Source organism: Blennius ocellaris (assembly GCF_963422515.1).
Source record: "Blennius ocellaris genome assembly, chromosome: 18".
NCBI lineage: Eukaryota > Metazoa > Chordata > Actinopteri > Blenniiformes > Blenniidae > Blennius > Blennius ocellaris.
In genome coordinates, this window is record NC_137667.1 from 4,261,978 (window position 1) to 4,276,385 (window position 14,408).

Below are 14,408 nucleotides of genomic sequence, written 5' to 3' on the forward strand. Positions count from 1 at the left end.
TCTTTATTAAATCAATGTTTTCTTAGAATTTTTTTAATTCTTTTATATCATGTTTGACACCTCTGATATAAGGGGTATTGAAATAGATTTCAGAGACAGACAGTTATCTAAAATGTGATCATTTTCTCCCGTCAATATTATTTAAAAAATGTTTTAATGGGTAGAAAGTGCATCGTCGCAAGAAAATTTTAGACAAATTGATGGCTTGAAAATAACAAGCAAGAAATGAGGGACGTACAATATTTTTTATTAGCACAACTCAGAAATAACAATAATAATAATAATAATAATAATAGCACGAGACGTCGAGCTGCCTGGTGATGGGACCACCATTTTTCCGGAGGTCCGTGAACGCAGCACGCTGAGGGTTGAGAAGGACGATGGAAACAAAAATGGACCTCGACTGAAAACAGCGGGGTAAGACCGGAGCGTTATTCGGCCTGGCGAGGACACTGGGGCGGGTTATTTGTGTCGATGTTGTCGAGCGAGGAGGCACAGTGCTTTTGTCCCCTTTGTCCGCAGGACTGACCGTTTCGAGCTTGTTTGGTTGCTACGTTGTTAGCCGCGGTGCATTAGCTGTGTGCAATATTATGATCGCTGTGACATTGGACAGTGAAATTGGTGGTTTTGATGAGAAAATCAGTAAATATCAGCTCGGTTTATCGACGCGTAGCGTAATTTTAATCTTAAACCGAGAGCGAGGCTTGCAGCTTTTTACTCCACTCCCCCTTTTTACTCCATTTGTCGGTCAGCTGTTGTTGTTGTGGCTCCGCTTCTGGCCAGAAACCAAACAACAGGGACGTTATTTCATCTTACTGGACCGACAGGCTCTCACATCCTTCACAAAATACTCCTCCGGCAAACACGCAGAGGTAACGGAGCTTTTGGAGAAACGGTCTTGTAATTGTTGAAAATGTCAGATGTTGAGCGTTTGCTGCAGTTTGCATGACGACCGTAGGGAGTCGCTGTTGTTTATTGACCTGCATGTATTCAGGTCAATACGTTTTAATGATCAATTCTGGTATAATTTAAGCTGAGCAAATTTTGCAATAACGTTTTGAGTTTCATTGACATATCAGACTGATGATTTGATGTGTTTTTTTTGTCCGGATATTTATGCAGCATAAATCAGTCCCAAATCTTGTGTTATTGATGTTTTTACATGCTGCCACAGATTGGATTTGTGGCATCCTATTTGTTTATTGGCATTTATCCATCCATCTAGGTTCTATACCAGGGGTGTCAAAGGTAAGGCAGGTGGGCCAAAACCTGTGCACTTCCATATTAAAGATTTTAACCAATCGCATTTTAGCTGTCACCTGTTGCCAGGGTAAAGAAATCTGCATGATGCCTTCATATTCAATTCTGCAGGCATCTGCTGCTTTAACCAATCAGATTTTGATACTGGCCTGTACTCCAGCCCTCTGATTGGATCGTCAGAGAGTTCAGTCTCCAGCGCTAGCGAGCTGCACAAACAAAAATATTATCTTTTTTTTGTTTGTTTGGTTTTTTACAGATTTTTTCTGGTGGAAAAAAGTGAGTGAAAGAGGCCAGAGTGCGATGGAGGCTCGCTTTGGCAATATTGTGTTCAGTTCCAAGTTTGACTCTGGGAACCTGGCGCGTGTGGAGAAGGTGGACAAAGGCAACTCCAGCCCTACGTCTGACACAGCCTCGAGCGGGAGTTCCTCCTCGGGCTCAAACCTCAGCCCTGACTATGAGTTCAATGTGTGGACGCAGCCGGACTGCGCCGGCACGGAGCTCGAGAATGGAAACAGGTAGCAAGAGCCTCCGATTTTGTGACGCTATATGCTTGAAAACAGAACAAATACATCATTGTTGTCTTTTTTGGGGTTTTTTTAACCCGGGCTTTTGTTCCCTAGATCGTGGTTTTACTTCAGTGTGCGGGGGGCGGCACCGGGAAAGTTGCTGAAGGTCAACGTGATGAACATGAACAACCAGAGGAAGCTGTACAGTCAGGGCATGGCCCCTCTTGTACGGACTCTACCTGGCAAAAACCGGTGGGAAAGGATCCGGGACAGACCCACATCCGAGGTAGAGATGAGCCTGTCAGGGGAGGGGAGGAGGATGTTGGCATCAAAGTGTGTGAAGCAGAGCTGCTGCCAGATGAGCTATTATTATCTTTCTACAAAAATAAAAAAATAAGACATGTCTTTTCTCTTTTGTTGCTTTGCAGATCGTAGATAACCAGTTCATTCTGTCATTCTGCCACCGGCTGCTGGAGGTGCGAGGAGCCACCACCTACTTCTCCTTCTGCTACCCGTTCTCTTACGGCGAGTGCCAGGAGATGCTGCAGCAGCTGGATGAGAGTTACCCCAATGCCGCTCGGCTCAATCCGAGCAGGTAGCGGCTGACGTCTTCATGCCTTACCTTGTGTTTGGTTCGTGAACGTACACGCGCTGGCTTGTTTTTTTACTTCCTCCTTCTGTCTCCTCTCCATGTCCCAGTGCGCCAGGCACTGTGTACTACCACAGAGAACTGCTGTGCAACTCTCTAGACGGGAACCGGGTGGACCTGCTCACTGTGACGAACTGCAGCGGGATGCAGGATGAGAGGGAGCCGCGTCTGCCAAAGCTGTTTCCTGACGCCAACACTCCCCGACCACACCGCTTCCCTGGCAAAAGGGTAACACTCCATACAGAAAGCAAGACTTATCCGACGATAGTCCCACAATTCCATGAAAAGACTCCGCTGCTGTTCACTCACCGTATGATAAATAAAAACCACTGAGGCTTACTCTTGCCATATGCGTCTCTGTGTGTGTGTGTGTGTGTGTGTGTGTGTTTTCTCAGGTGTTTTTTCTCAGCAGCCGGGTGCACCCCGGGGAGACTCCGTCGTCCTTTGTGTTCAACGGTTTCCTAAACCTCATCCTCCGAAGAGACGACCCGCGGGCAAACGCGCTGCGCAACCTGTTTGTGTTCAAGCTCATTCCCATGCTCAACCCGGACGGAGTCGTCCGCGGGCACTACAGGTGAGGAAATCGCACACGTCAACCGTAATGTCAACTCCAGATCAATCAAAAAAAAAAACCCAACAACAAAATAAAGTCCAAATATGAATACACTGTTCACAAAAGAAAGAAAATGGACTTCTATGCTGCATGAAATTTGATTTAAAGTAGCATGTAGGCTAGTTTTACTTTGTTTTAAAGCTAATTTGCTCTTTTTCTTTTGAAAATTCTGACATATAAATACAATATATTACATTTAATAGCCATTTAAGAAGCCAGCAAGTACTTATAGGTCAGTAACTGACTCCTTTGTGATGTTTCCTCAAAGATTTAACATGGTTAAATGGTTAAATGGTCAATTATGGTACATTTGCACTATATTGGCTGTCAGCCTTTTATACAAAACATCAAATCCTTGCTACAAAGTTCCATCAATAACCCAGCGAATCAGGCTTGTGTGCACAATTTACACTTGAATATTTTATTGCTCTTAAGCCACACCTCCAGAATTCGTACCACATCATACCCAGGTCAGGAGGCTCAAGCTGACCATTAATTGCCGGGAAGTACTGGAATGAATAAACGATGACAATTCTCATTCTGTGGATCTTTACCTTTTCTTCTTCTTCTTCTTCTTTTTTTTTTTTAAGAACCGACTCCAGAGGTGTGAACCTCAACAGGCAATACTTGAACCCCAGTCCGGAGCTGCACCCATCCATTTATGCAGCCAAATCCCTTTTGCTCTACCACCACACCCACAACCGCGTGCGCAAGCTCCAGTCGAGCACCCGCGGCAGCAGCCCCGCTCGCGCGCACACACACTCCACCCCGCTCAACGTCAAACCCACCAACCAGCACCAGACTCCTCCCCTCACCGCCCTGGAAGTCAGCTTGAACCAACGGAACGCGGAGAAGGACGCGAACCCCGCGCCGCCCGAAGTGCCCATGGTCATGGAGGAGAACGCCTGGGTCGCCACGGAGACGGAGAAGGGAAACCAGAATGGCACGTCGGGTCCCGCGGAGACGGAAACCCCTGGAGACGGAGCAGTCCCGCCACGGGAGGAGGAACCGGAGCCGGTGCCGCCCCATGAGGGGGGCGTGGCCTATTATGTGGACTTACATGGCCACGCCTCCAAACGTGGATGCTTCATGTATGGGAATAACCTTCCAGAGGAGAGCCAGCAGGTCAGTTATTTTACTGTTTCACTCTTCAGTGAGCTACATTTCTGTTTTTTTTTGTAGGTTTTATCGTTGCTCAAAAACATAATAACCTTGTGAAAATAGATTAAGTGATATATCATGTTTTGTAAACTCAAGTGTTTCTGTGTATAACACTGAAGTACAGAATTGTTCAAGATTTGATTGATATTTTCGGCAACTTTTAGTAGTTTTTACTACTTTTTGGCATGTTCAAGGTGCTGTATTTTTTTTTTTTCCCTTCTTCTTCTTGTGTTTCCAGGTGGAGAACATGCTGTATCCAAAGCTTATTGCTGTGAATTCGGCTCACTTTGACTTTCTGGGCTGCAACTTCTCTGAGAAAAACATGTACGCTCGAGACAAACGAGACGGTCAGTCTAAAGAAGGCAGCGGCCGGGTTGCCATTCACAAGGCAATAGGGCTGCTTCACAGGTCAGATGGGACGGAATTTTTCAATTGGAACAAAAATCACATTTTAGTTAGTTCTGAGGAGTAAATGTACATTTTGTCACCAGCTACACTTTAGAGTGCAACTACAACACCGGAAAAACTATGAACACCATCCCGCCGGCCTGCCACGACAACGGACGAGCGACGCCACCTCCACCTTCATCCTTCCCTCCAAAATACACTCCAGAGATATTCGAACAGGTAGACGAAAAAAGTCCCTAATGCTCCCAAGTCACAGAATTTAAAGACGCGAGGTCGTTTTCAAGCGAGTTGTTGTGTCTCAGGTGGGACGTGCGGTGGCCGTGTCCGCCCTGGACATGGCGGAATGTAACCCCTGGCCGCGGCTGGTGCTGTCGGAGCACACCTGCCTGACCAACCTCCGAGCGTGGATCCTCAAGCACGTCCGCAACACCAAAGGCCTGAACGCGCACGTCCACGCCCCCCCGAGGATCCACCACGGCGGCAGCAGGGTGTCGCCGCCGAAGAGCTTCAACACGTGAGTGTCTCCGCGAGACCCCGCCGTCCCGACGTGCGCGCCCCTTCGGTTTCCCGCTAGCAAGTGACGGCGGTGTTCTCTGCGTTCTCGATGTCCAAAAGCAGCGGCATCTCCGGGTCGGCGTCGGAGAACACCCTCAGCCGCGTCCGCTGCAACAGCCACAGCAGCAGCAGCCAGACGCCCTCCCCGAAGATGCACAACTCCCCGAGCTTCACCTTTGGCTGCCCTCCGTCGCGAGCTCACGCGCAGCACAACGGCACGCATGGCGGCGGCGGCGGCCGGGGAGGCAACAAGACACTCGGGCCAGTCAGGGGTGAGTTGATCTTGCCGCCGTGGGATTTGCCCGGCTGGCATTTTTGTATCGCCTCTTCCTGTGTGGAGGGTTTTCTGTCCTCTTCGTCTTGAATCATCACAAACTCTAAAGAAGAAAAAAAAAAAAAAAGAGGAGCTTTTAGAGAGCGGATGTGTCTGACTGTCATCTGTCAAGTTTCCCTCGATACCGTCTTGTTTCTCTCGTTTATTTGACACGATCAAGCGTTTTGCTCATTTATGAGCCTTACCCATCCGCATGACTCCTTCACGACCCGCTCATTTGCCTCTTGCACTGCATGCCTCGTCTCCTCTTGAGGATGTACTGCGGTTCCTTGGTTGAAAACGCACCGATCCAAAGTGGTGACGTTTGCCATCACGCCAGATCCGCCCCCGGTTTTCCACCAGAAGCAGCTCGGTAGAGTTGTGATGTGGTTTTGGTCCACCGTGCCGACGCATCGGATGATCAGTGTTCCTTGATTTTTATTTATTTGGACTTTTTGTGCATCTGTCCATCTGGCCTGTTGGCCATCAAGGTTTGACGTGATGCTCCATTCACAAAGTTGGAGCTTCCAGTCTCGAGCGTTTCCACGCAGCTTGATGTGGCTTTTGTCGCTCCTGAGATCTGGATCAGAGCCGCTCCATGGCGCTTCTGGTGGAAACGTGTTTTTGCCCCATCCTGCATGCCCATCAACCCAAAGAGATCCAGCCGCCATCTTGTTTTGTGTCCCCCCCCCCTTGAGCAGGTGTGTGTCTCCCTCTCCGTAGACACTAAGCCTCAGGAGAAGAGACGCCCCCCTCACCACCGCTCCGTCCTCCGGTCTCCTGGCAACAGCCACGCGACCGCCCGCCCCCCACCCTCACCCCCTTCCTCCTCCTCGTCCTCGTCTTCCTCAGTGTGCGCGGCGGGCTCCTGCCCCCTCCCGGCCTCCGTCAGTATGACAGGTCTGTACTCCCTCCAGCCTCCGAGCCTCTCCACCTTGCTCCCCTCCCTGCAGGCCCTGCCCCGCCCCGCGCTGCTCTCCAAACTGAGCCCCCTGCTCCTCCAGAGCCTCCCGCCGGCCAGCGGCACCCCCGCTGGGCCCACCCCGGACTGAATGTGCTCATGTGTGTGTGTGTGTGTGTGAACGGACTGAGTATGTGACAAGACGCGTGTTAAAAACTCCATCAACCGACTGTCTTTGTAGAAACTAGGTCCAAAAACGTGTGCGAGTGTGTCTAAACCATCAGTGGTGCTGGCTCTTCTAACTTTTCCTGGAATACCGTTGTTTTCATACACAAATCTGAGAAACTACATAATATTAACAGTTTTCGAACCTCAAGGAGAAACGTTACACGAACGTTTCTCAAAACTCCTCAATGATCGATGTGTTTAGGTGAGGAGTTCGTCTTTCCACCAACCTTGAATCATGTCCTGGTCATCACGTTGTTCTGTGTTCTCCTTGTGGATATTCTCGACTAAACTATAAACCAAGCAGGCTGAGTAGAGTTTGAATGTGTTAGTCCAGTGTAGACGCGGCCTGCGTCGTCCCTCTGGGACTTGCAGAACATATGCTGAACAATAACCGGCTGCCTTCATATTGAAAATAATATAATCCGGCTTATTTCTACAACACGCTTCTTTCTCAGACTGTATGTAAGTGAATAAGACATGTAATAGCTATAACTGTGCCGATCTATGGAAAGTAGCCAGAACTTTATTTATTGGATATCCTTGTTTTCTCAATGTTTCTGTCGAGGCTTTCAATATAACGTATTGGTCCAAATACAAGACAACCTTGAACAATTTTTGTTTTTTTAAATATGAACCTTTCTAAAAGGTTGCGTGAACTTAAAGAGCCACTATTAACATTTTGAAAGATACACTCGCCACATTCCACAGCGATGTGACGCAAAACTTGGTGTAACACCGAGCGATGAACGATAAACCCCGACTAAAAAAAAATATTTGTCCTATATTCTGACCAATACGGTATTTGTTCACAATCGCCTGCTGCGCTAAAGATGCACTTTTATGTTGTACCATGTCAGACTGCTCATTTCTGTTCAATTATTCAATGGGTGTCTTGTGGAATGTGTTTGTTTTTTTTCCACTCTTGTTTCTCTGCAAATCCTTGACCAAAAACCTTCCCACCGTTTCGAGTCGGTTCAAGAGAGGAAGTCGCACACTGTAGTTAAAAGTTTGGAATCCAGGACCAAGAAGTTCCTCAAAGTTAGGTCTGCAGATGTCTATAGGCGCTTTTTAGAACGTGGAGTAGATCTGAGAAAGTTCTAAGGCTCCGTTCTAAACTACAACGTTCCAAGTGAAAACGCTTTGGTTTGGCAGGTTTTCATATCAGAAAAAGTTTTGCGTTTACACAACAACTGACACTGCAACTGCAGAAACGTTGAAAACGATGTAGTTTTCATGCAGGTCCGCTAGTGGGTGCTGCTATTTGTTTTTTGTTTTGTAATGAAACCACACGCACGCATAAGGAGAAGCTGTAAAACTACCAAGTCCCAGGAGAATATTGACTGGTGGTCGCGACACTCTGGAGGCAAACATTGTTGTTATTGTGCAGCTCAAAAAAATTTTAATATCTTAAAAAAGTAGCAATATGAAACTGTTATTTTATATCGATTCATTACACATACAGTGAAATATTTCAGGCTTTTATTTCTTGTCATCTTGACGATTATGGCTTGCAGATAGTGAAAACCTAAAATTCGGTGTCTGACAATTAGAATATCACATAAGATCAATAAAAAAAAAAATCTTTTTATGAATCGCTGCATCAATTTTGGGTTTTCATTGTCTGTAAGCCAAAATCATCCATTTCAATCTATGTGTAATGATTCTATTGTATATATGGATTTCTTTTTCTGAAATAACTTGACAAAACATACTGAACTTTTTCAAGATATTCACATTTTTTGAGACGCACCTGTATTCACGACCACAACGTGGCGTTTTTTCCCCCCGCCATCTACAGGGAGATGGAGTCGGGGCGTTTTTGGAAAGGCACCTTGCGAGCCATTAAAAAAAAACAATAAAAAAACAAAGTTGTGTTTTCAGTGTCTGCGGCCTTCCTCTCCATGACAACAAGCTCACTGTTTAATTTAAAACTCCCTTCAAGATGTACATTTACTATCCGTATGCAAGTTGGTGAATTAGTCTATAATGGCAATGAAACCTTGTATTATTCCAGCAACAGGCCGTCGCTGGTCACGAGTAGCTTACTGCCAGAAACCTCACATGGACCAAAACTATATATCTTGCTGCTCTGGAAGCTTCTATTATAGAGCCGTTTGCCAACAAGCAATATCATACGAATTTGTTTGGCTTACTCTCCTAATTTCCTTGTAGTTTTCATGTAAATAAATGATTTATTTTTCTTTTTTTTATCTATTTATTCAGATATATGTTTCACCTACCCGGTGAAGTAAATGTTTATTTATTGAGGCGGATAAATGTTTCCTGTGACGGGCTGTAGGCGGTTTAACGTATTCTGTGGTCGTCTCGGTTTTTATATGTGAACCTCATGGAACTACAGCTGTGATTCCCTCCTTTCACGGTGGCGCCCGTCTTTCGAATCGGCTGCTTTCGGCGGGTCTGCGGCCTTCCAAATGCTTCACGAGCAGCTAACAGAGCAGATTGTGAACCGAGCGTCTGACGCCGCCTCGCTGTAGCTCCCGTTGTGTCCCAGTGCCGTGTGGTCATGCTGTGCCTTGCTTCGTTGTACTTTCAAAAAAAAAAAAAATTCTACTCACAGTTTATTATTGTTTGGAGGGGCATATTTAGGACTTTTATGGCCTTCTTTTGTTGTTTTTTTTAACATAATAAAACTGATATCATCCAAACGCCGGGACGTTAAAGAGTAAATTCCCGAAAGAGAAAAAGGTTTGAGAACAAATTGTCAAATATCTGAATATTAAAGTGGCTGTTTTGCGTTCATGGGACATAAAACGTCTTACTTGATGCTCCTTTGCCATCTCTGTGACGATGACTTTAACGCAGCCTGGGTGGATGTCATTACGAGCTGCCAAAAGGAGGGGGTGGACTGTAGATTTACTCCGCTTTCTCACTGTGAACTTTGATGTCTCTTGTTCCTGATGCTCCCCACACCTTCATCTGAAAAGGAAGAAGGGAAAAAAAAAAAAAACCACCGTATGCGTAGCCGCATTCTCAATAGGTCCTTCTGCTTCGTGCTCCTTATGAGAATTGTGATTCCTTCAATGTGGTGCTAGCCTCCTGTACTGTTTGTCTCTTGTCACGTCTTCACAAGCGTCACCTTTTTCTGAATGTGCTGCTGTCTTTTACCTCCTTTCTGGAATAAAATCTATCCCTTTGTGAATCAAGAACCCTGCGTGTCCCCTTCTTTTTCTTTTCTTCTCGCTCTTTGCGTACGTCTTTTGAAAATCAACCCTCCCACTTAAGCGAAATTGACAAGCTCGTGTTGCATAAGACGTCAGCGGGCATCGCCGTGGGTTAAATTCCCCGATGCGTCACGCTCCGCACGGCGCATTCATGTCCCTTCCGTCTGGTTGACAGGCCTCAGCTGCCCAAACTTTCAGGCCAAGGAAGCCACTTCAGCCGGATGGTCCAGGATGTCCTTTCCCGCGCGGCCCGCTCGTGTCGGGCGAGGCTGCCGGACTCCGGAGGTCACCCATCACGCCTCGGAGGCCAGTAGAGAGGTTAGCTCACCTGGACGCGTCGACACAGATGCAAAAAAGCTCCATGTTCACCATCGTATCACCGGTAACCTCTCCTTGTCATGTCTCCATCTGCCACAGGCTGCTAAAGACTCTGGGCTTGATCACATTCTTTCTTCCATCAAATTTACCAAGTAAGTCCAATCTTTTCTTTTTGGGTTTTTTTTGTGTGTGTGTGTTGTTTTTGAACATTTTGATGCCTCCGCCTGGTGACAGTAAATTGAGGAGCAGAGCTGGTAACGACTCCGGGATGATGTTACAAGCTTCCATTGTAATGCCGCGACACTGTAAATAAATATCCGTGGCTTCCTCTCCTGTACGAGCGCCAACAATGTCACCCGTCTGTCCAGGTGTGATCTGCAGCCCCATGTGAGCCGCATCCCCATCCGGAGGATGGGATCGAGCGACGCTCCACAAACGCACAAGACAGGTAAAAATGCACACGTCTTCATTCCCCCCCGGTTAATATTGAACCTGGTCACGCCGTCCTCTGAAGAAGCCATTAGCCTGTTGGCATACCGAGATTAGCATTTAACTCCAAGCTCCGCTTGTGCCTCGAGTCGCCGGTGGCTGTAGACTCTTTAGACTTGATTAGTGCCGGCGAATCATTAAGTGTCTTAACCTTCAAACTGGCCTCTGGCAGTGACGAGCCTCATTTCCTCTCCTTTCACCAGACTTATCCTCACGTACTCTTTTTTTTTTTGCAGAGAGGGAGGGTGTCATCCAGCTATCCTCTAAAGTGCTCGGGCAAAAGAGCGCGGGCGGGAGTTTCCAGTCTAAAGGAAGCCACATCATAGAAGCGGCGCCACAGACGGAGCAACGGCTCCAACAGGTGAGCGCAGACTTCCCGTCAAAACCGCAATATTGCGTGTTTACTTGAACGACTCAAACTTGATTGTTTTTGAAGGTTGAAGAAGCGCCGCTGATGCCTGAAGCCTTGCACGTGTGCGAGACAGCGCCCCTATGTGGAGAGGCTTAGGAACTGCACAGAGCACCAGGTTTCCATGTAGATACTCCTTCTGATCAGAAATCTCAAGACCAGTTACCAAAATTGCAAGTATTTGCATTTTGCACTGTTGGATCTTAAAGACTCGAGCTTCATTATGCAACAAAAAGAAGAAATGGGAGAAAGACACTTAAACATTCTGAGCCGGCAATTGTCTCTTGCTCCCATTTATTCTTTTTGTATTTTGAAGCTCGACTTGCATCTTTTTTTTCCCAAGATCCAACAGTGCAAAATGCAAATTCTTGTAATTTTGTAACACATCTTAGGATGGTGATCAGGAGTGTACAGTGACAATGTGCAATATAAATTTGTATTTATTCCTGACTGACCTTGTTGCTCATCACAAACAATATCTTTAATTTTTAACTGGAGCTGCTGAGGGTCAAGTGCCTTGCTCCATGACACTACCACCACAACTGGGGTGGGGGACTGATTTTAACTTCCCGCAGTCGGGTTCTCCAGACGATCTCAGATCAGTACTTGCATATCTGTGAACATTTCAGCACCAAGAACTGTCCCTGACATTTGTGTTCTCACGTCATTTCAGTCCACGAAGACACGAGAACTGCACTCTGACCAATACTGTTATGCACTGCTGAATATTTGAGTCGGCCACGTGTACAGTTCCAACAAAGGGCCGGCCCACTTTGTAATTTTGTCCTGACTGAAGCACACAACAGCACCTTCGTATCACTTTTTTTGGATGTACAACCAAATATGTAATGTGGTAATTCCAAATGTGTGTATTGTTTGAAAATGTCTCGTTTTAACATGATACATGTTGCATATCTGAAGGAGAGGGGGTTAAAAGTCCATATGTAACAGAATTGGAACATATTTTTTTTCCAAGATGCACCCAATCTTGAAAGACTGAAAGTATCTTTAGACATTAAATGGTCAAATCAAATGCAGTAAAATACAGAAGTGTTGTGACTTGATATGGCCTGTGATAGAAGTTAAGAAATGTGATACAAATAGTTGCAACTGTTCAAAGTTTCCTTTTTGCAACTGTAATTTTTTGAGTTGAGTGGATGTCACCTAAGAAACCATGAAGAAGTTCATGGCGAGGTGACGGTGGATTTTGTATTGAATATACTTTTCCTGTTCTCAGATCTGTAGGATTGTTTTTCCCGGCAGCACACTAAAAGGGAACGAGTTCTTTCAGTTCATATCTAGACACTGTATATCCATATAGGATTTCATATTTTGGTGTTTTCTGAAAAAAAAACCTATTGTGACTGACTGGCATACTGTGTCTTGACCTTGAAATAAACTGTATTTTGAAGTTAAAACGACTCGGTGTGTGCTTGCATATCGAGCAGCTTAAAACCAAACTGAAGTCAAACATTTTTATTAGAAAACATTACTGTGCAAACAGTGCCATTCTTCTCTTGGAAAGAGGACTGCAGGGAATGTTCTGGTATTTCCAAGGTGGCGGCTTTGCTTCCCATGTCACCTGGAGAGAGAAGAGAAAAATCACAGTGAACAGGTGGTAAATCTTGGGATTCATGCTCAGTCATCAATCATTACTATCATCAGCCTCTGTACGTTTCACACACAAAGATGGTCCTTAAATTGATGCTAGACGATGCTTCAACTGCACTCACCTCTCCAGTCATGATGAGAAAACCTAATCCTGCTTCTTGGGGTTATTGACAGCAACGTAATGGTAAAGCACAACCAGCAGGAACAACGACACGCCCAGCATGTTGGCAAAAATGGCGAGCTGCACGTCTGTCACCATCCTGCAATAGAGACAAATGAGAGTATTGGTCATAAAAAAAAAAAAAAGTTTAAAGTATTTCTGCTTCATGTTTACTCGGTGTTATCTGAAGTAAACATTACTTTTGGAACATCACAAATCCATTTCATTGGTTGCAGTTCATATAATACAGGGATGCTCTGGCCAGTTTTGAGCTTCAGTTAAACACCACTGGCCTGAGGACTAATTTACCCACAAAAATCGTTAATTCTGCTTTACATGTTGCCCTGTTTTTGTTTGTTTTTTTGTCCCCCACTATTTGTTTTTCACTGAAGCACTTTGGTCAACCTTTGCTGTTGTGTTAAAATGAGCTATACAAATAAAAATGGATTGGACGTACAAGTCACTTGTGAAAGAGTGGAACGGGATTTGAAAATAGGTTAAAAGCAACAACATCCAATACAATATGACTGCCGAGTGTGTAATATATTGCAAAAAAGTGCACAAGTGGCGACTCCTGTTCATTTCATGCAGTCTGCACAAGTTAACACATAAAAAACCAAAAGTGATAATACAGATGACCACTAATGTTTCGGATCACCCTTTTATTATCACCAAAACAGCTAGACTGTCACTCTATAATGCACAACAGGATGTATTTGAATGCCATGAAGATTTTTAATTTTCTGTCCACAAGCTTTATTGACCATTTTGGAGCAGATATTCAACGTAACACTACAATAGACTGTGATCGCACTAACGGCTCAATGCGAGTGTCGGTTTTAAAATAACATGTATGAGCCACTTTCAGCCACATTTATGAAACAATCTGCCTTTTCTTTAAACATCGAGTCTGTTGGCAATGCTAGTCGAGCTAGCTCGTGGGCTAGCGAGCTAACTGGTTCCCCGCACATTGACTGACGCGTCCCTCATAAGGATTCACGCACGTAAAGCTTGAGAATGGTGACTAAATTCTGCCAGAATTGAGCTAATGGAGACTTTCTTACTTTAAATCTTCGGTTTATATATCCTGGCGTGGACGACACTGCTGCAGCAGAGCAACAAACGGGCTAACAGTGTGACTTCCGGTCGAGGCGGAAAGCCACGTCACGTTTAAAGTGTCCATGGAAACTAATCGAATTGATTAAAAAATAAATAATAATAACACTCGATGAAAAGGGATTGAATAAATATCCAACATTTTCAAGTCAACCACCACATAAAGTCGCGTGAGTCTGTCACAGAAAGCTACCTTGGGTTTTCGCAAGAAGGTGTTTCTTTGAATAAGGAGAGCCGCCATTTCTCTATTGACACCGCAAGACCATCACTTGACGAAGAGTGTCACTCAAAACAGGCAGTAAAGGATAAAACCATAGACATATGTCTATTTATGTCTATTATGTCTATGGTGTTTACAAGTTTTACGACCGGACCAAGATGGCCACCGTAACGCCTGCGCTTCGGTAGCGTATGCGGCGACTTTATAGTCCTCCGGGCCTAAGGGGGCGCTACTGAGCCCCGGTGGAGCCGGGGTTCCGCTACGGAGGAGTGGCTCCGATGGTTCGACATCACCCGGCGTGAACGACTC

At 45.6% G+C, this 14,408-nt stretch overlaps 2 protein-coding genes across 3 annotated transcripts; one reads left to right on the top strand and one right to left on the bottom strand.

Moving 5' to 3' along the window:
- Window positions 1-387: 387 nt before the first annotated feature.
- On the top strand, window positions 388-12,353 carry agbl5 (AGBL carboxypeptidase 5). 2 transcript variants are annotated; one of them, XM_080513761.1, is made up of 17 exons: window positions 388-417; window positions 1,517-1,775; window positions 1,881-2,052; window positions 2,195-2,361; window positions 2,466-2,643; window positions 2,811-2,989; window positions 3,619-4,153; window positions 4,428-4,597; window positions 4,681-4,816; window positions 4,900-5,111; window positions 5,213-5,424; window positions 6,189-6,365; window positions 9,952-10,094; window positions 10,194-10,246; window positions 10,463-10,542; window positions 10,820-10,944; window positions 11,020-12,353. In XM_080513761.1, the coding sequence occupies exons 2-17, from the start codon at window positions 1,561-1,563 to the stop codon at window positions 11,089-11,091; spliced, it is 2,826 nt and encodes a 941-aa protein (XP_080369887.1). In that variant the 5' UTR covers window positions 388-417; window positions 1,517-1,560; the 3' UTR covers window positions 11,092-12,353. The 2 variants fall into 2 exon arrangements, with proteins under 2 accessions (XP_080369887.1, XP_080369888.1); XM_080513762.1 differs by having other exon boundaries at window positions 5,216-5,424.
- A 100-nt stretch (window positions 12,354-12,453) lies between these two features.
- On the bottom strand, window positions 12,454-13,833 carry ost4 (oligosaccharyltransferase complex subunit 4 (non-catalytic)). Its single transcript, XM_080513627.1, has 3 exons — window positions 13,828-13,833; window positions 12,726-12,863; window positions 12,454-12,574 (listed from the first exon to the last, which is right to left on the bottom strand). The coding sequence occupies exon 2, from the start codon at window positions 12,860-12,862 to the stop codon at window positions 12,749-12,751; it is 114 nt and encodes a 37-aa protein (XP_080369753.1). The 5' UTR covers window position 12,863; window positions 13,828-13,833; the 3' UTR covers window positions 12,454-12,574; window positions 12,726-12,748.
- Window positions 13,834-14,408: the final 575 nt, after the last annotated feature.

Coding starts and splice junctions, on each gene's coding strand:
- agbl5 (XM_080513761.1), top strand. CDS start 1,561: ATGGAGGCTCGCTTTGGCAATATTGTGTTCAGTTCCAAGTTTGACTCT. Junction 5,112..5,212: donor CCGCCGAAGAGCTTCAACAC/GTGAGTGTCTCC, acceptor GATGTCCAAAAG/CAGCGGCATCTCCGGGTCGG. Junction 6,366..9,951: donor GGCCTCCGTCAGTATGACAG/GTCTGTACTCCC, acceptor TCTGGTTGACAG/GCCTCAGCTGCCCAAACTTT.
- ost4 (XM_080513627.1), bottom strand. CDS start 12,862: ATGGTGACAGACGTGCAGCTCGCCATTTTTGCCAACATGCTGGGCGTG.